The 18,407-nt window shown below is 41.7% G+C and overlaps 1 protein-coding gene and 1 long non-coding RNA gene across 2 annotated transcripts in view; one reads left to right on the top strand and one right to left on the bottom strand.

Annotated features, from left to right (window-relative positions):
- The window catches only part of LOC125483080, a 22,034-nt gene extending 13,683 nt beyond the window's left edge, over positions 1-8,351 (bottom strand). The window contains exons 1-2 of the long non-coding RNA XR_007262073.1: positions 8,237-8,351; positions 6,566-6,624 (exon numbers count right to left, since the gene is read on the bottom strand). This is a non-coding gene — a long non-coding RNA (uncharacterized LOC125483080). The remainder of the gene's footprint in view (positions 1-6,565; positions 6,625-8,236) is intronic.
- The window catches only part of hadh (hydroxyacyl-CoA dehydrogenase), a 34,149-nt gene continuing 24,012 nt past the window's right edge, over positions 8,271-18,407 (top strand). The window contains exon 1 of the mRNA XM_020530479.2: positions 8,271-8,381. Coding sequence (XP_020386068.1) covers positions 8,271-8,381 — 111 coding nt within the window. The remainder of the gene's footprint in view (positions 8,382-18,407) is intronic.

The following is an 18,407-nucleotide window of genomic DNA, read 5'->3' as shown; positions in this document are numbered from 1 at the left end:
TCATCCAGCTCTACACCTTGTTATCTCAGATTCTCCAGCATCTGCAGTTCCTACTATCTCTGAAATCACATGAGTATGTTTTTACTTTCATGTAGAAATTTACTTTTCTGCTATTTTTAAGAAAGGTTTTAATCCACTTAATTTAAAATGTGTCAATGATTTGTACGTTGGGGTTTGAAACAGAACCCTCAAGCTTGTGCCACCATACAATAGGATCATCATTGATCTGATAGTAGTCTCATCCACTAACCTGTTTTCACCCCTTGTTGATCAACAATCAATCAATCAATTAAGTCATCAAGATGGTGGTAGAATAGGGCTCATCCGCTCTGACCGCTTTTCTTTTTATCTTTTCATTTACCTCCTGTCCTGAGCTCGGACGGCATCAGCAGCAGCGCAGACTCAAGTGGGCCCAGGGTGGACCTGGTGGTGGTGGCGAGTGGGCCCGGCGCAGACCTGGTAGTGGTGGCGGCAAGGGGGCCCAGCGCTGACTTCAGTGAACCCAGAGAGGACTTTGTGGGGATGGCAAGTGGTCCCAGCTCAAACTTTGATATGGCAAAAAGTGAGCCCAGTGCAGCAGCAAGTTCCTTCCTTCTCCGGAGCAAGTATGGGACCTGACATTGGAATCAGCAGCTGTGACGTTGGCTAGGTAGGCCCAGCAGCAAGACGTACTGCCCGAGAATCTTCATTGGGTCCAGCGCTGGCAACAGCAAAGCAATGGTGAAAGGGCATCGCAGCGACATTGACAAAGTGGGCCCCAATGGTGAGAGATGTGACTCTGACATGGGTGGGCCCAGTGTAAGTGGCCGCATACAATCGGCCCAATGATGAAAGATGGTGCCTGAAGAGCGGCAACAGCAATGTTGGGTGGGTCTGGTGTAGACTGCGGCAAGATGGCGAAGGAGGGATGGCAGCATAGGTGTCATTGGTGATGAGCTGGCTCACAACTGATGGACTCTGTTTAAGCTAGATCGTCCTTCCTTACCTTTAGAGTCAGAGTTATTCAACAAGGAAACAGACACTTCAGTCCAACTTGTCCATACCGACCAAATATCCTAAATAAATCTAGTCCATTTGCCAGCATTTGGCCCATATCCCTGTAAACCCTTCCTATTCATATACCCATCCAGATGCCTTTTAAATGTTGTAATTGTACCAGCCTCCACTTAGTCCAGCAGCTCATTCCAAACACGCACCACCCTCTGCGTGAAAAGGTTGCCCCTTAGCTCACTTTTAAAATATTCTCCGCTCACCTTAAACGTATGCCCTCTGGTTTTGGACACCCCACCCTGGGAAAAAGACCTTAGCTATTTACCCTAACCATGACGCTCATGATTTTTATAAACCTCTAAGGTCACCACTCATCCTCCAACACTGCAGAGAAAATAGCTCCAGCTTATACAGCCTCTCCCTATAGCTCAAACCCTCTAAACCCAGCAACATCCTTGTAAATTTTTTCTGCACCCTTTCAAGTTTAACAAATCTTTCCTACAGCAGGGTGACCAAAATTGAATAGAGTATTCCAAAAGTGGCCTAACCAATGACCTCCCAAATCCTACCCTTAATGCACTGACCAATGAAAGCAAGCATACTAAACGCCTTCTTCACTATCCTGTCTACCAGCGACTCCACCTTATGAACCTGCACCCCAAGGTCTCTTTGTTTGGCAACACTACCCAGGACCCTACCATTAACTGTACAAGTCCTGCTTTGATTTGCCTTACCAAAATGCAACACCATACATTTATCTAAATTAAACTCCATCTGCTACTCCTTGGCCCATCTGATCAAGGCCCCACTGTACTGAGGTAATCTTCGCTGTCCTCTACACCTCCAATTTTGGTGTCATCTGCAAATTTACTAACCATTCCCACGATATTGTCATCCAAATCATTTATATAAATTTATATAGTGGACCCAGCACTGATCCTTGCAGCACATCACTGGTCACAGACTTCCAGATTAAAAAAATGCTCCACCACCACCAACCTCTGTCTCCTACCCTCAAGCCAGATCTGCATCCAAATGGCGATTTCTCCCTGTATTCCATATGATCTAACTTTGCTAACCAGTCTACTATGAGAAACTTTGTCGAACACCTTACTGAAGTCCATATAGATAATGTCTGCCGCTCTACCTTCATCAAGATTCTTTTCCCCCCTTCACTTATTCTTAAAACTATTCAAATTGGCACCAGATCGTAGTGACAGTGGAAAAGCTTTTCACTATATTTTACTGCTTTTCTCACAGTAAAATACACATGACAATAAAACCATTCATTCATTCAGTCTTGATACACTCAATGCCCCTGCCTCCACTGGTCCCTGTGGAAGAGGATGCCATAGACTAATAACCCTCTGACAAAAAAAGATTGTCCTCATCTCAGTGTTCACAACCAGGGGTCACAGTCGAAGGAGATAGAATGGGCCATTTATGATGAGTTTTTTTTTTAAACCCAGAGAGTGATGAGCCTGTGGAATCCTCTGCCACAGAAAGCAGTTGAGGCCAAAACATTTCATTCCTTCTTGAAAACATTCAAAGTTCTTAAGGTCAAAGGGATAAAATGGTATGGAAGGAAAAAAGAGAACAGCGATAAGGTTAGCTCAATGATTAATCATGATTATACTGAATAATGAAGAGGTCTTGAAGGGTCGAATGGCCTACTTCTGCTGTTATTTACTATGTTTCTAGTTCTAGACACCCCCACTAAGGGAAACATCATCTCAGCAGCTGTCAGGCCAGGAGGGGTTCTTGTGATGCAGTGGTAGTGTCCTCACCTCTGAGCCAGGATTCAAGTCCTACCTGCTCCAGAGTGTGCATTAATCTCTCTGAACAGGTTATTTAGGAAAATATGTCAGGCCAGGTCTCCTTCAACTCTATTTGTATTCTTTGTATTTGTTAAAAGGTGAGGGAAGAATTCTCTGTGAACACTATTGTTACCAATAAGGCAGAAAGACATTCAGTGCCAATGGAATTTGGAAGGACATTAAGAACAAACTTAGCTATTTCATAGTGGAGATGTAACCTATCTTATCACCTGAAAAACAGGTCTTCAAAATTTCACCTTCTCCATTTCCCACTCTAATAGCCTGGCACCTTTCTATCATCCATCGGTCAAACTTAATTAGCTGCTTTCCATGGCTGATGTCCTCTGAATTCAGTCAGCCAGGGATCCTTTTCCATGGAGTACTCAACTGCCTGTCCCTCACTTATATGTTTTCAATCCCATTTATAAGATCTCAATTTCAATAGTAGAGGTTTTAATAGGCAAGTGGAGAGATTTGACTTCGTGTGGCATGTCGGTGATGGAATAAAGAACATTTGCTCCACTTGATTGCAAACTATCAGCATCAAATTATTGTTATTGCAAATTATGCAAAGTAAAACAACCTCATACTATCCCTGAACAAATGGTTTTTAACTACAGTGACATTTCCTATCTCTCAGAGTAGATTTCTTTATGATCCGTTTCAGTGAGACTATTGATTATAGTTGAGATGTTAATAAGTTATAGAGCCATAGTCATACAGCACAGAAACAGACCCTTTGGTCCAACTTGTCCATGCCAACCAGATATCCTAAAGTAAACTAGTCCCATTTTCCAGCATTTGGCCCATATCCCTCTAAACCCCTCCTATACATGTACTCATACAGATGCCTTTTAAATGTTGTAATTGTACCAGCCTCCATCACTTCCCCTGGCAGCTCATTCCATACACGCACCACCCTCTACATGGAAAAAGTTGCCCCTCAGGTCCCTTTTAAACCAAACCTGTGCTCTCTAGTTTTGGAATACCCCATCTGGGAAAAAGACCTTGATCATGCACCCTATCCATGCCCGTCATGATTTTATAAACCTCTACAAAAGGTCACCCCTCAGCCTCCGATGCTCCAGGGAAAATAGCCCCAGCCTATTCAACCTCTTCCTACAGCTCAAGCCCTCCAACCCTGGCAACATCCTTGTAAATTTTTCTGAACCCTTTCAAGCTTAAAATCTTTCCTATCGCAGAGAGACTAAATACAATCATTTCACGTAAACCCTTTACTGTTTACCCAGAGGGAAACTTCCATTCACTTCTTTGGGTTTTGTTCCAAACATGATAAAAAGAGGAGAAAGACACAGTCATCCTATGGGGAAAAATAGCAATTACTGATACAAAGGAAGTGGCCCTGTTGGTGAAAGGAAGAAGAATAAAACAAAAAGTAAATATGAAGATTGCAAGATTGAGAGCGAGAAGATAAAAATGAAAACCTGATTTTGAAAAGGCCAGACTACAGCAATTTATCCCCTGTATTGGTTTATTTTCGCTCCTAAGACAAAGATCAAGGGCTCAAGTTCCACTCCAGTGTGTGGCATGTAACCTAGATGGATACTTCAGTGCAGCAGAGATGCTGTTCTTCATGTGAAGGTTTAAAGAATGCTTTGTCCACATTAACAAAAGCATGGAAAAATATCTTCCACACTTTTCAGGGTGCAGGTGAGGATTCCTCTCAATAAACTTCACCAAATTTTAACTGATCACAGTTTGTGGGACTTCGCTGAGTCCAAGATGGCTACAAGTGCAATCAAATTTGGCTTCTCACAATCTTCTTAAAATTAACACTTACATTTTGTAAAGGGCTGCACAATTCAAATTATGACTGAAAATACATTTTGCGACAAGTCAAACCATGTTTTATTTTTATCCTGTGTTTCCATAAGACCATAATAAGATCATAAGATACAGCAGCAGAAGTAGGCCGTTTGGACCATCGAGTCTACACCACCATTCAATGAGGTCATGGCTGAACTGATGCTCCTCAGCTCCAATTTCATGACATAATCACTCAAATGTAACATTATTTTGACATTCTATGAAGTGCAATACAGTTCAACTTCTTTCAGTGCATTGTATGGTACTCTGAGGTGCCTCACTACCTTTACATTTCCAGGTTAGAGCTACAACACTTTACACGTTTCACATCAAGTATACAGATCAATCAGATAGGTTGTACTTGAGTGATTAAAGAGCATGGGTTCGGTCACAGTTGGAACACAGGAAACAATTTTGGTCATTCTATCATAGAAAGGAATTTGAGATCACAGTATATGTAGATTTGCCAGGGTGACACAAGAATGAGAAACAATTGCGACAAGTAAAGATAATGGTCGAGGAAGAAAGTATTGTACTCTGGAGAAAACTGAATTAATATTTGAAAAAGAGTAAGGTGTTGGGGAAAGTGTGAAGCTAGTGAGATTAGTTTTGGATGGTTCTAGGAAAGACCTAGAAGAAGCACGAGGAGATGAATGGCCTTCTTCTGTGCTGTAAACTTCAATACAGACATTTTATATTTTTAAAAGTTGACTACTTTTCAAGAATAAACAACAATTCAAGTCCTTAACAAATCAGGACAATTTGCAGGAAATACCAAAGCAAAGGGAAATCAAAATTATCCTGCAGGATAATGACTACACTGTTCAGATCAATTGTCACTATAGAATTACTCAAGATTAGGAATGGATCCATGATTATCTGAGACTGTAAAGTGCCTGGTCTACCTCAGATTACCCTACAAAGGGAAGATGTCTCATACATTTGGGAAATAGGTGAAACTGGCTGTCTCATGCTATTACTATTCACCAGCAACACAAGTGGTGTTCACTGCTAAATAGGATGCTGCCATCAAACGAAAAATATGTTCTGCCTATCGCACAAATGGTAAATGAATTTCAGAATCAGTGTGATGCTAGATAGGTCATACATCGAAGACTGGCGGATTGTATGTATGTATGAAATTATGAAGGCAACAGATAAGATAGAAGCAGGGAGGATGTTTCCACTGGCAGGTGAAACTAGAACAAGAGGGCATAGCCTCAAAATTAGGGGGAGCAGATTTAGGACTGAACCGAGGAGGAACTTCTTCACCCAAAGGATTGTGAATCCAAGGAATTCCCTGCCCAGTGATGTAGTTGAGGCTTCCTCATTGAATGTTTTTAAAGTTAAGGTAGATAATTTTTTGAACAGTAAAGGAATTAAGGTTTATGGTGAGAAGGTAGGTAAGTGGAACTGAGGCCATGAAAAAGTTCAGCCATGATTTTATTGAATGGTGAAGCAGGTTCAAAGGGCCAGATGGCCTACTCCTTTTCCTGGTTCTTATGTTCACTATAAGCAACCTACTGACTGCACCTGACCAGGCAATACTTGCAAATCTCACAATATGGCGTCCCAACATGAGTTGTGATTCCACAGGTAGACAACATTTGCTAAATAATCCTGAATGTGTGAGGAATTATGATGACAATTAAAGTTAGGATCATCAGGTGAACAAGAGGTTAGGCCAACTTATGAGTATTGGGGGCTGCAAACATTAATACACAGGGCCCTGTACTTTGAAGATAATAAGAACATGTACACATACTGCACCTATTTCAACGCAGAATAGTAAACAGCTATTTTCTGGTTCATTTTGCAGGGCAAAGTCAAACTTGCCACATTTAAAATGTATACAAAGCTTCACAGTTAACTAGTTATTATCATTAACTGGTGCATTCTCCATGACAACACCACTACCACAGGCTACTTACCGACCAATCAGCACTTTTCTCCCTGTTTCCCTTTACTTCTGTATTTCTTTTGAATTGTTCTGTTGAGCGCAAGACAAAAAAAGCTTTATTCAGCAATATTCAAGTGTTCACACCTCATTTTCTGCTTGGGAACTCTGCAAGCTCGAGGACTCGACATCAAGTTCAATAACTTTACATAAAAAAAGTTGCTGGAAAAGCTCAGCAGGTCTGGCAGCATCTGTGGAGGAGAAAACAGTTAATGTTTCGGGTCCGGTGACCCTTCCTCAGAACTCAATAACTTTACAGCCTGATTACATCCTCCATATTTTCTACCCAACCCACACGTGGTCATGTTATGGGTTGCTTTTACTACAGTCACTTATTCCCATGTACTTCTGGGCACATTATCACATTATATGGGTTGCATGTAGCAAAGCTAACCCATGTTCTCACACTTAGCTCTTATTATCACTTATTCAACTTCTCTTATTTCCTGGCCTGCTATCCATTATCTCCTTGTTTACCTACTGCTTTCACATCTCTCTCTCTCTGGGCTCCATCTCCAACTCCAACTATCCTCTCACTTCTCTCCCCCTACATCCCCACCACTTCACCTTCAGCATAAATGCCAGTTTTTTTCTAGCTGCTAACAGTTCTGATGAAGACTGCCTGGACTGAAACATTAATTCTGCTTTCTTCCTACAGATGTTGCCAGATCGGCTGCGTATTTCCAGCAATTTTCTGTTTTTGCCTCATGCTTTCAATCTATGTAGCTTCACTTGCAAACTTACAAGTTCTCTGCACCCTTCCGATTTAGTTGTCACAATGTTGACATTCATCATTTCAACTGTCTAGAATCTAAGTTCTCAGTTCCCTTTCTCACTAATCGCTGTTTCAAAAAAAAACATACTTCTTTGTGCAAACTTATATTCCTGTTTCACGATTTCTCATTCAATGGCTTGGCGTCAAAATATGAATTCTGTGTCTTGATACTACCCCTCTCACTAATGCCTGAAGAAGGACTGAGGCTCCGAGAACTTGTGTTTTCAAATAAACTAGTTGGGCTATAACCTGGTGTTGTGTGATTTCTGACCCTGGCGTCAATACATTATATTTTAATTTATATATGTTAATTGTCTCGAAGCGTTTTATTGTACTAAAAATGTGCTATATTAATATGCATTTTTTGCACATGGCGTCATTTTCTCAATCAATGATTGACAGCGGAAGACCCGCCCCCGACAATGATTGGCAGAGGCGCAGCCCCACCCCTGAAGTGATTGACCAGAGACACGGCTCCGCCTCAGCACAATGATTGACAGGATGAACAACCCCGCCCCAGGGTCACTGACCCAGACAGAACTCCGCCTCTGTACAATGATTAGAGATAACAAGGTGTAGAGCTGGATGAACACAGCAGGCCAAGCAGCATCAGAGGAGGAATTTCTGAAGGGTCTAGACCCGAAACGTCAGCCTTCCTGCTCCTCGGCCTGCTGTGTTCATCCAGCTCTACACCTTGTTATCACCGTCTTATAACACCGCCACTGTACAATGATTGACAGGAGGCGGAGCCTCGCTAGAGTTATTGATGAACTGGAGACCGGGCCCCGCCCCCGAGACAAGGATTGACAGGAGACGATGCCTCGCCTCCCGGGTCAATGACAGACAATTCAGCCTGACCTCCTCACTTACAGCGGCTGCCGCAATTCCAGTCAGCGGGCAAATCATGGCGTTCGTCAGCCACCAGTTTCTCCGCTCCATGTCCTCCGCCCAGAGCGCGGCCATCAAACACATCACAGTGATCGGCGGCGGCCTAATGGGCGCTGGCATCGCACAGGTCCGTAGACTCACAGACGTTAACTGTCTCTGTCGGTGTCCGCAGACAGACTACCAGACTAGCTGAGTTTCTGCAGCAATTCGCTGTTTATTCGGTACAGGTGAAAGGCGGTTTTGATGAATCGAATCGGGGAGGAGGTTCACGAGATTCCGCACCCCGCGGGCTCGGAATCTGGGTGAGAGGTCATCACCCCGGATTAGACCCGCCCCCTTTCAGGTCGGGCGCGGATGCGCCTGCGCGAGCCCCCACCCACCACCTCAGGTGGTCGGTTGGCCAACAGGTGCTGGGGGGGCGGGGTTTGAAATTTGAATGTCAACGGCATCTGGGGGCGACCTTCCAATGGAGCAGCCTTGACCCCCTACAACAATAACTGGCGAAGGGATGGCGCCAGGGACTGGGTGTTTCGAGAAGGTGGTTTACCACCACGTTCCCAAGGGCATCTCGCTATGGGCAGGCAAATAAATGCAGGCCCAGCAAGTGATGCCCACTTGACATCCCAGCTGTGGATATGGACCCCATGATGCACTTGGGCCGGACAAACAAGGCAAGGGAATACCTGATGAATGATTGCACCCTGAGAGACACCCTGAGGATCAAAGGGACCTTGGTTGGCACACACACAGGTCCCTTAACATAAAGGGACAGGTGGCTAAAGTGGCTAAATGGTTCAGAAGGCATAAGAGATGTTTGCTTTTATTAGAGGGTGCCAGGATGTGGAGGTGCCGGTGTCGGTGTCAGTAAACAGGTTCAATTCCTGTCACAGCATACCAGCAGAGTGCCCCATCTCTTTAAGATCTTGTACGTCCACCTGAGGGAGCAGACAAGGATTGTATTAACGTCGTGCCTGAGAGACAGCACCTCCAAAAGTGCGCTCACAATCCTTGGAGTGCATGTGCTCAAGTCTCATGAACTCATGACCTTCTCACCTGTGAAGTGACATTGGCACATGGTGGGTCCCACGAGGGTCAGCTCTATGAACAGAATGACTACAGGTCTGTTTCTGACACTGGCATCTTTGAGAAAAAACTCAGAAGTCACACGACACCAGGTGATAGTCGACTGGTTTATTTAAAATCACAAACTTTTGGAGCACTGCTTCTTCATCAGGTGAAGTGAGTTCCACAGTTACACTTCACCTGACAAAGGAGCAGTGCTCTGAAAGCTTCTGATTTTAACCAAACCGGTTGGACTATAACCCTGTGTCATGTGACTTCTGAAATTTATTAGAGGACACATAGAGTTTAAGAGCAGGGAGGTTATACTGGAACTGCATTACAGGAGGGATATGATTGCACTGTAAAGGGTGCAGAGGAGGTGGAGAGTTTCAGTTATAAAGAGAGAGACTGGTCAGAATGGGGTTGTTTCCCCCCGCTCAGAGGAGATTGAGATGGGACATGATTGAGACATATAAAATTGGACAGGAAGGAACTTTCCCATTCCCTGGAGGGATCAATAACTGGGGGCCTAGACTTAAGGTAAGGGTTTAACGATGATGCTGCTAGGCCTCATTTCAGAAATATTTAGATGTTCACTTGTCATTCCAAGTGCTGGAAAATGGGATTAGAATAGTTAGGTGGAACATAGCAAGCCAGGCAGCATCTGAGGAGCAGGAAAGTTAACGTTTCGGATCTGGATGAAGGGTCCCGACCCGAAACATAAACTTTCCTGCTCCTCTGATGCTGCCTGGCCTGCTGTGCTCCTCCAGCTCGAGACTGTGTTATCTCGGACTCCAGCATTGACAGTTCTTACTATCTCTTAGAATAGTTAGGTAGTTGTTTTTGGTCAGCATGGACTTGATAGGCTGAAGGGCCTTTTTCTATGCTATAAACCTCAATGACTCTATTGTGACCCATGAAACTAGGTTTTTAAAATCACAGTTTTCAAACAGCAGACAAAAAAGCACTTTGGCCCATCGTGTCCTCAACAGTCATCAACCATCTATTCCAATCTCATGGCCCATAGTCTTGTAGATATTTTTTAATCAACCTGTTCAGCAATTACATTGCACACTGCTGGAGCAGATGGGATTTTAACCCTAGTCTCCTGGCTCAGAGGTTGGGACACCAACACTGCACCGCAAGAGCCCCCTATGCTATGAGTTTCATGTTCTCATCTGTAAAACTTAATAAAACCATAAGAGATCGGAGAAGTGGGCTATTCAGTCCATCAAAATCAATAAATATTAATGTAAATGAATCCAGTTAATAAATTCAAACAAATGAATCAAAAACATCTGGAATGAAAGCTTATCTCAGTAATGCTGACTGTGAAAATAGTTATTAAATTCAAATTAAAGGGAAAAAAAAATCAAAAGCTAGACTCGACAAAGATGATCATGAACCTATCATCCATTGTCAAAAAAACCCGTCTGATTTACTAATGTCCTTTTTAGACAAGCAAATCCTTACCCGGTCTGGCCTCCGTGTGACTCCAGATCCACAGCAATATGATTAACTCTTAAATGCCCTTTGAAATGGCCAAACAGGGTACACTTCAAGGGCAATTAGGAATGGGCAACAATGCCCACATCCTATGAAAACTGTTTTGAAAAATCATCCATCTGGTTCACTGTCACTTGGATTTTTTACAATCTGATGAACTTTTGCATCTTTTATTTATTGACCTCTAATATTGCATCTTGTTGAATCGAGGGCAGAGCTTGCCTTTCCAGGATTTTAACTGGGAAGGCTGCTTTTCATTGCCCATCTCTGATTGCCCTTCAACAAGGTTGTGGTCATGTAGCTGCTATCTTATTGAATCGCTAATCTGTGTGTTGAAAGTGCTGCCCACAGGATTCTGACCCAGTGACAGTCCAGAAACAAAGTAAGATACAAACATTTGAATTAGGAACAGAAATAGACCACTTGTCCTTTGAGCCTGCTCCGCCATTCAGCAAGATCATGGTTGATCTGATGTCTACACATTACCATCTACCTAGATAACATTTCACCCCATCTATCTCCCTCTGCCTTAAAAAATATTCAGTTGATTGCAGTATATGGTGGAATGGAAGATATGTTATCCTCTGAAGTTGTTGCAATATGCCTACTGCCCTTGTCCTTATAGTGGCAGTGCTGGTAAGGAAGCCTTGATAATGGTACACACTGCAGCTAAGGTGTGTCATTGCTGGTGGGAATAGATATATAAATTGGTGGAAATGGAGACAGTCAAGCTGCCTTCACTGGCATCTCAAAATGGCTCATATCCAATTTTGAAGAGCATTCAAAAAGTCTTGCCAATGCTGGAAATCTAAGTATAAACAGAAAGTACTGGAGAAACTGAGCAAGTCTCTCAGCATCTGTGGAGAGAGAAATCAAGTTCAAGTTCGATATCTAATCTGCCTCTTAGTCAGTTCTGAAGAGCAATTTCCATTTAATTTCAGGTTTTCAGTATTTGCACAATTTTGTTTTTGCGTATATTCCCATCCCTGGTTCAATCATGCAGATAAATGACTAGAGTCACATGTAGACAAACTGGATGAAGGTGGCAGGTTTTAAGTGTTTGGTGTTGCAGGAGTATTTCAGCTTTCAAGTTACCAGATGCTTTGGATTTAGTTTCTCAAATGGGTTGTGCTGATTTTAAGTGGTAAAATTTGTGCCAAAACAATGAGGAACAGACTGAATTAGTCTTAGCTTATATGTATTTTCTAATCAACCTGTTCAGAGTTGGAGCATTTGGAACTTGAACCTGGGCCTCTTAGCCCAGAGATAGGGACATTAACACTGCATCACAGGAACCATGAGGCTTACTTAATGCTGAATCAATCAGCAGTCCGTCAGTTCTGCCCTTACGTGTCAACCAGTTCAGTTGACGCTTAAATCTTTGGAATGGGCATGATAGCCACAATTATCTGACTTGGAAACACTGCTCCCAGCTGAGCCAAAGTGTTGCTTGAATAATTAGATTTTACATTTTTTTTTAGAAGAAAGTACATTTGATGACTTCAAATGAAATGTTCACTGCCATTTTTTGCAACTTTCAAAATACAATAGATAAAAGAGTAGCAAAAGTATAGCTGCATAGCAACTGTATGTGGCTGCTGTAGGAGTTCAAATGAAGCAATTTGCAAATTCTTCAACAGTACTGTTCGAGAGAGTGCTTGTAACTAGATTTGCAGGTGGTTGGTGCGCTCCTGAATTATTTGACACAAGCACATGAATGTTATACAAGTTTGATCAGCAATTGTTATTTTTCACTCTTTATCATATCCTCCAAAAATCCTTAATTCTTTTTCTTTCTTCTACGAACCATCCCTGGTACATACTTGCTCACATTTGCTTAACAACTCCACATGAAGCACGCCAATTGAAGCCCTATTTTATGGCAAGAACATTGGATCTGTGTGTACAATTGAATTAAGGGCCAAATGACTCAATTGCTTTTCAATTTGGAAGTAATGCTTCAATCAAGCTAATTTTGCTATCTTCAGAGCTGATGGAAACAGTTACTAATTTGTTTTCAAATAAACTCACTCTAAAATCAAAAATAAAAGGGGAATACTTCTAATCAAAAATTAATTAACAAAAATAGCTTTGCTGATGGTTCAGAAGTTAGGGTATTAGAACCAGGTAAATAATGTTTAATTTGAGTAGGCTTTGGAGATAGAAGTAGTATCTATGAACTTGTGAAATTGTTTGCCAGAGTCAAGGACAAAAGATTGTTTATTTCTGCAAAGAGTTGGACTTGAAAGGAGAGCCATTTGTAATCATTATGGGGAAGGGTAAGCAGCATGAAGCGACGATAATGGATTGACAAAATTGTTAAAGATCAGAAGAAAGAAAAGTGGATGTGTTAGTGCCCATGAACAGGTTGTCTGAATTCATCATCTGAAAGGGTCTGAGTAATTTTAGAGATTGCGTTCAAGATTAATAGAAAACTGACGGATTCTGAGGAGAGAATATAGGAAGTTAGGCAGGAATTTAAAAAGTAGGTCCTCGAGGGTAGTAATATCTGGATTATTCACGGTGCCACAAGCTAGTGAGAGTAGGAATAGGAGGATAGAGCAGATGAATGTGTGGCTGGGGAGCTGGTGCAGGGAAGAAGGATTTGCATTTTTGGATCATCGGAATCTCTTCTGGGCTAGAAGTGATCTGTATAAGAAGGACGTATTGCACCTGAATTGGAAAGGGATGAATATACTGGCAGGAAGATTTGCTAGAGATGCTCGGGAGGATTTAAACTAGTAAGGGGGAGAAGTGGGAGTCAGGGAGGTAGTGAAGAAAGAGATCAGTCTGAGACTGGTACAGTTGGGAAAAGGAGTAAGTCAAACAGGACAGGCAAGAACAAAGCAGAGAACGAGGTAGGACTGATAAATTAAACTGCATTTATTTCAGTCCAAGAGGCCTAACAGGTAAGGCAGATGAACTCAGGGAATGGTTGGGAACATGGGACTAGGATATCATAGCATTACAGAGACATGGCTCAGGCATGGATAGGACTGGAGGCTTAATGTTCCAGTGTATAAATGCCACAGGAAGGATAGAAAAGGGGGCAAAAAAGGAGGGAGACAGGCGTTTTTGATTAGGGATAACATTAGCGCTATACTTAGGGAGGGTTTTCCTGGGAATACACCCAGGGAAGTTATTTGGGTGTAACTGAGAAATAAGAAAGGGATGATAACCTTATTGGGATTGTACTATAGATCCCCCAATAGTCAGTGTGAAATTAAGAAACAAATTTGTAAGGAGATCTCAGTTATCTGTAAAAATAATAGGGTGCTAATGGCAGGGGATTTTAACCTTCCAAACATAGACTGGAACTGCCACAGTGTTAAGGGCTTGGATATAAAGGATTTTGTTAAATGTTTACAAGAAAATTTTCTTATGCAGTATGTGATTGTACCTACGAGAGAAGGTGCAAAACCTTGGGAAATACTCTTGGGAAATAAGGCAGGGCAAGTGACTGAGGTGTCAGTGGGGGCCATATTGGGGCCAGTGACCATAATTGTTTTAGTTTTAAAATATTGATGGAAAAGGATAGACCAGATCTAAAAGTTAAAGTTCTAAATCGGAGGAAGGCCAATTTTGACAGTATTAGGCAAGAACGTTCAAAAGTTGATTGGGGGCAGTTGTTCGTAGGTAAATGGATGGCTGGAAAATGAGAAGCGTTCAAAAATGAGATAATGAGTCCAGAGACAGTATGTTCCTGTTAGGGTGAAGGCCAAAGCTGGTAGGTGTAGGGAATGCTGGATGACTATAGAATTTGAGGTTTTGGTCAAGAATGAGAAGGAACCATATGTCAGGTACAAATAGCAGAGATCGAGTGAATCCCTAGAAGAGTATAAAGGCAGTGGGAGTATACTTAAGGAAGTCAGGAGGGCAAAAAGAGGACATGAGATAACTTTGACAAATAGGATTAAGGAGAATCCAAAGGGATTCTACAAATATATTAAAGACAAAAAGGTAACTAGGGAGAGAATAATGACCAGCAAGGCCACCTATGTGTGGAACTGCAGGAGATGGGAGAGATACTAAATGAGTATTTTGCATCAGTGTTTACTGTGGAGAAGGATATAGAAGATAGAGAACATGGGGAAATAAATAGACATCTTGAAAAATGTCCATATTGCAGAGGAGGAGGTGCTGGACGTCTTAAAACGCATAAAGGTGGATAAATCCCGGGGACCTGATCAGGTGTCCTAGAACGCAGAACTCTGTGGGAAGCTAGGGAAGTCATTGCCGGCCCCCTTGCTGAGATATTTGTATCGGAGGTACCGGAAGGCTGGAGGTTGGCTAATGTAGTGCTACTTTCTAAGAAAGGTGGTAAGGAAGAGCCACGGAACTAAAGACCGGTGACCCTGACATCGGTGGTGGGCAAGTTGTTGGAGGACAGGATTTACATATGTTTGGAAAGGCTAGGTCAGATTAGGAATAGTTAACATGGTTTTGTGTGTGGGAAATCGTGTCTCACTAATTTCTTGAGTTTTTTGAAGAAGAAATGAAGAGAATTGATGAGGGTAGAGCAATGGACATGATCTATATGGACTTCAGTAAGGCTTTTGACAAGGTTCCTCATGGTAGACTGGTTAGCAAGGTTAAATCACATGGAATAGAGAGAGAACTAGCCATTTGAATACAGAACTGGCTCGAAGGTAGAAGACAGAGGGTAGTAGTGGAGGGTTGCTTTTCAGACTGGAGGCCTATGACCAGTGGTCTGCCGCAAGGATAGGTGCTGGGTCCACTGCTTTTCATCACTTACATAAATGATTTGAATGTGAACATAGGAGGTATGGTTAGTAAGTTTGCAGACGACACCAAAATTGGAGGTGTAGTGGACAGCGACAGAGGTTATCTCAGAGTACAATGGGACCTTGATCAGATGGGCTAGTGGGCTGAGGAGTGGCAGATAGAGTGCAATTTAGGTAAATGTGAAGTGCTGTGTTTTGGAAAGGCGATTCAGGGCAGGACTTATACACTTAATGGTAAGGTCCTGGGGAGCGTTGCTGAACAAAAAGACCTTGGAGTGCAGGTTCATAGTTCCTTGAAAGTGAAGTCGCAGGTAGGTATGATAGTGAAGAAGGCATTTAGAATGCTTGCATTTATTGGTCAGTGCATTGAGTATAGGAATTGGGAGGTCATGTTGCAGCTGTACAGGACATTGGTTAGGCTACTATTGGAATACTGCTTACAGTTCTGGTCTCCCTGCTATTGGAAGGATGTTGTGAAACTTGAAAGGGTTCAGCAAAGATTTACAAGAATGTTGCCAAGGTTGGAGGGTTTGAACTACAGGGAGAGGCTGAATAGACTGGGGCTATTTTCTCTGGAGCATCAGAGGCTGAGGGGTGACATCATAGAGGTTTATAAAATCACGAGGGGCATGGATAGGGTGAATAGCCAAGGTCTTTTCCCCAGGGTGGGGGAGTCCAAAACTAGAGTGTATAGGTTTAAGGTGAGAGGGGAAAAATTGAAAAGGGCCCTAAGGGGCAACTTTTTCACGCAGAGGGTGGTGCATGTATGGAATGAGCTGCCAGAGGAAGTGGTGGAGTTGGGTACAATTACAACATTTAAAAGGCATCTGGATGGGTTTATAATAGGAAGGGTTTGGAGGGATATGGGCCGAATGCTGGCAAATGGACTAGATTTATTTAGGATATCTGGTTGGCATGGACAAATTTGACTAAAGGGTCTGTTTGGGTGCTGTACAACTCTATGACTGATGACCAAATAACCTGTGAGAAAATTAATACAGTACCGATCATAGTGGCAAATTAAATTACTGAGGGGTTACTTGAAATAGCAAATCAGAAGAGTCTTATCACACTTATAACGTTAACTCTATTTCTGTCTCCACAGATGCTGCTACATTTGCTGAGTTTCTCCAGCATTTTCTCTTTGCATTTCAGATTTCAGCATCCGCAGTAGTTTTATTTATTATCAAATCTGATCAGTTTGGAATATGAGTTGAAAATAAATACAAGTGGACCACCCAAAATTAACCTTAGAGTGACAGATGAGGATATTGAAAAGAGGAAGAATATTATTTAAAAGGTGTTTATAAACGAAGAGGGTGATTCAAGCAAACCAATTAGTGATCAAATTTAGTTAATGAAGAAAACGAACATCACTCGTAGCACAAGGAAATTGAATTTGACAATAATTATAGTATTGATAAAAAAACTAGGCACATCGTTTGAGAGTCAAGGAGGAAGAATTTTACCATTAACACTGTTAAAGTTAAAGGCAACAGATTGTTTCGCAACAAGCAGAGAACATGGTGTAGTGGTAATGTTTGTACCTCCCAGGTTCAAGTCCCACCTGCTCCAGAGATGTGTCATAACATGTCTGAGCAGGTTGATTTAAAATATGTATGGGGAGCTGGTGTGCCAAACTGAGAAAGGGCAATACCCAAGACTAATGTAATATATGTACAGAAGCCTGAAAAAATGGAGGGCATTAGCCACAAACCTCCAGAGCAACAGTGATGGAGGGAAAGAGGACATTTTATTCTTTCTTGCTGGCTAATCTTTCAAGAATGGTTCAATTATGGTATAAAAACAAATTTATTAAGCAGACTTCCCCAGTTTCAGAACATCCTAAAGCACTTCATAATCACTAACATATTTTTGTAATGCAGTTGCTGTTGTATTAGAAGGAAATGTGGTATCCATTTTGCATAGCAAAAATCCAACAAGAATAGTGAACTAATTGATCCACAGTTGTTTTTCAGTGATTAAAAAGTGGGAAAAGAACTGCTGAAATTCTGAAATAAAAGCAAATAAATTTCAAAATACCAACAATACTCTCAGGTATCTGTGGAGAGAGAAACAGAGTGAACATTTCACATCTGTGACCTTTCATCAGAAAATAGACTCAGTTTTTCTCTCCAAGATGCTTCCAGAGCTAAGTATTTTAATGAATTTCTGCTGTTATCTTTTTCTTAATATTGATTGAGTAAAAATATTAGATGAATACATATGAACAAAAAACTGACGCATTTAACTGAAATTCATCCACCCTGTGGTAATAGAATAGTTAATCAATTCAGTGCAGCTATTGTTCATAAATTTCAATCCTCAGTGCCCCCATTCAATTAAAAAAGAAGCTACAAAGTTTAAGTTCAAGTAAAGGTAACTTAAATTCTATTAGGCACGGTGAAAATGGAATCCTATGGATCTGCTCATAACTATCTATTTAATTCATATATGGAATTTGTGTGGGTGGACAGCACTAAGTTGTAAGAACTGATGTGAGATTTCAATGTCTCCTGTATGCTTTACTCTAATTTGTTTAAAAGATTATTGGCTTTGCTACTCAATGTTGGATTGATGGTTTTGAGACAACTTTGATTGTAAAAATATATTGATCTCCAGTTATCAAGGGTTTTTCTCAATTAATCAGAAATAAAAATTGTATCCTCTGCAGGAGACAAGCCAGATTGCAATCTGCAGTGTTTAATTCTAACTTGCATAAATTATTAATCAAATCTATTCTTTTGCCTTTATGTGTTCAATTTTGCTGCCATAGTCAGTTTTTAGAAAAGGCTAACTAGTTTGAACTTTAATCTTGTCACAAGTTGTTTACACTTTTG

The sequence above is a fragment of the Rhincodon typus genome, chromosome 1 (genome assembly GCF_021869965.1).
Source record: "Rhincodon typus isolate 14 chromosome 1, sRhiTyp1.1, whole genome shotgun sequence".
Taxonomy (NCBI): Eukaryota; Metazoa; Chordata; class Chondrichthyes; order Orectolobiformes; family Rhincodontidae; genus Rhincodon; species Rhincodon typus.
This window is presented reverse-complemented; position numbering and strand designations above follow the sequence as displayed.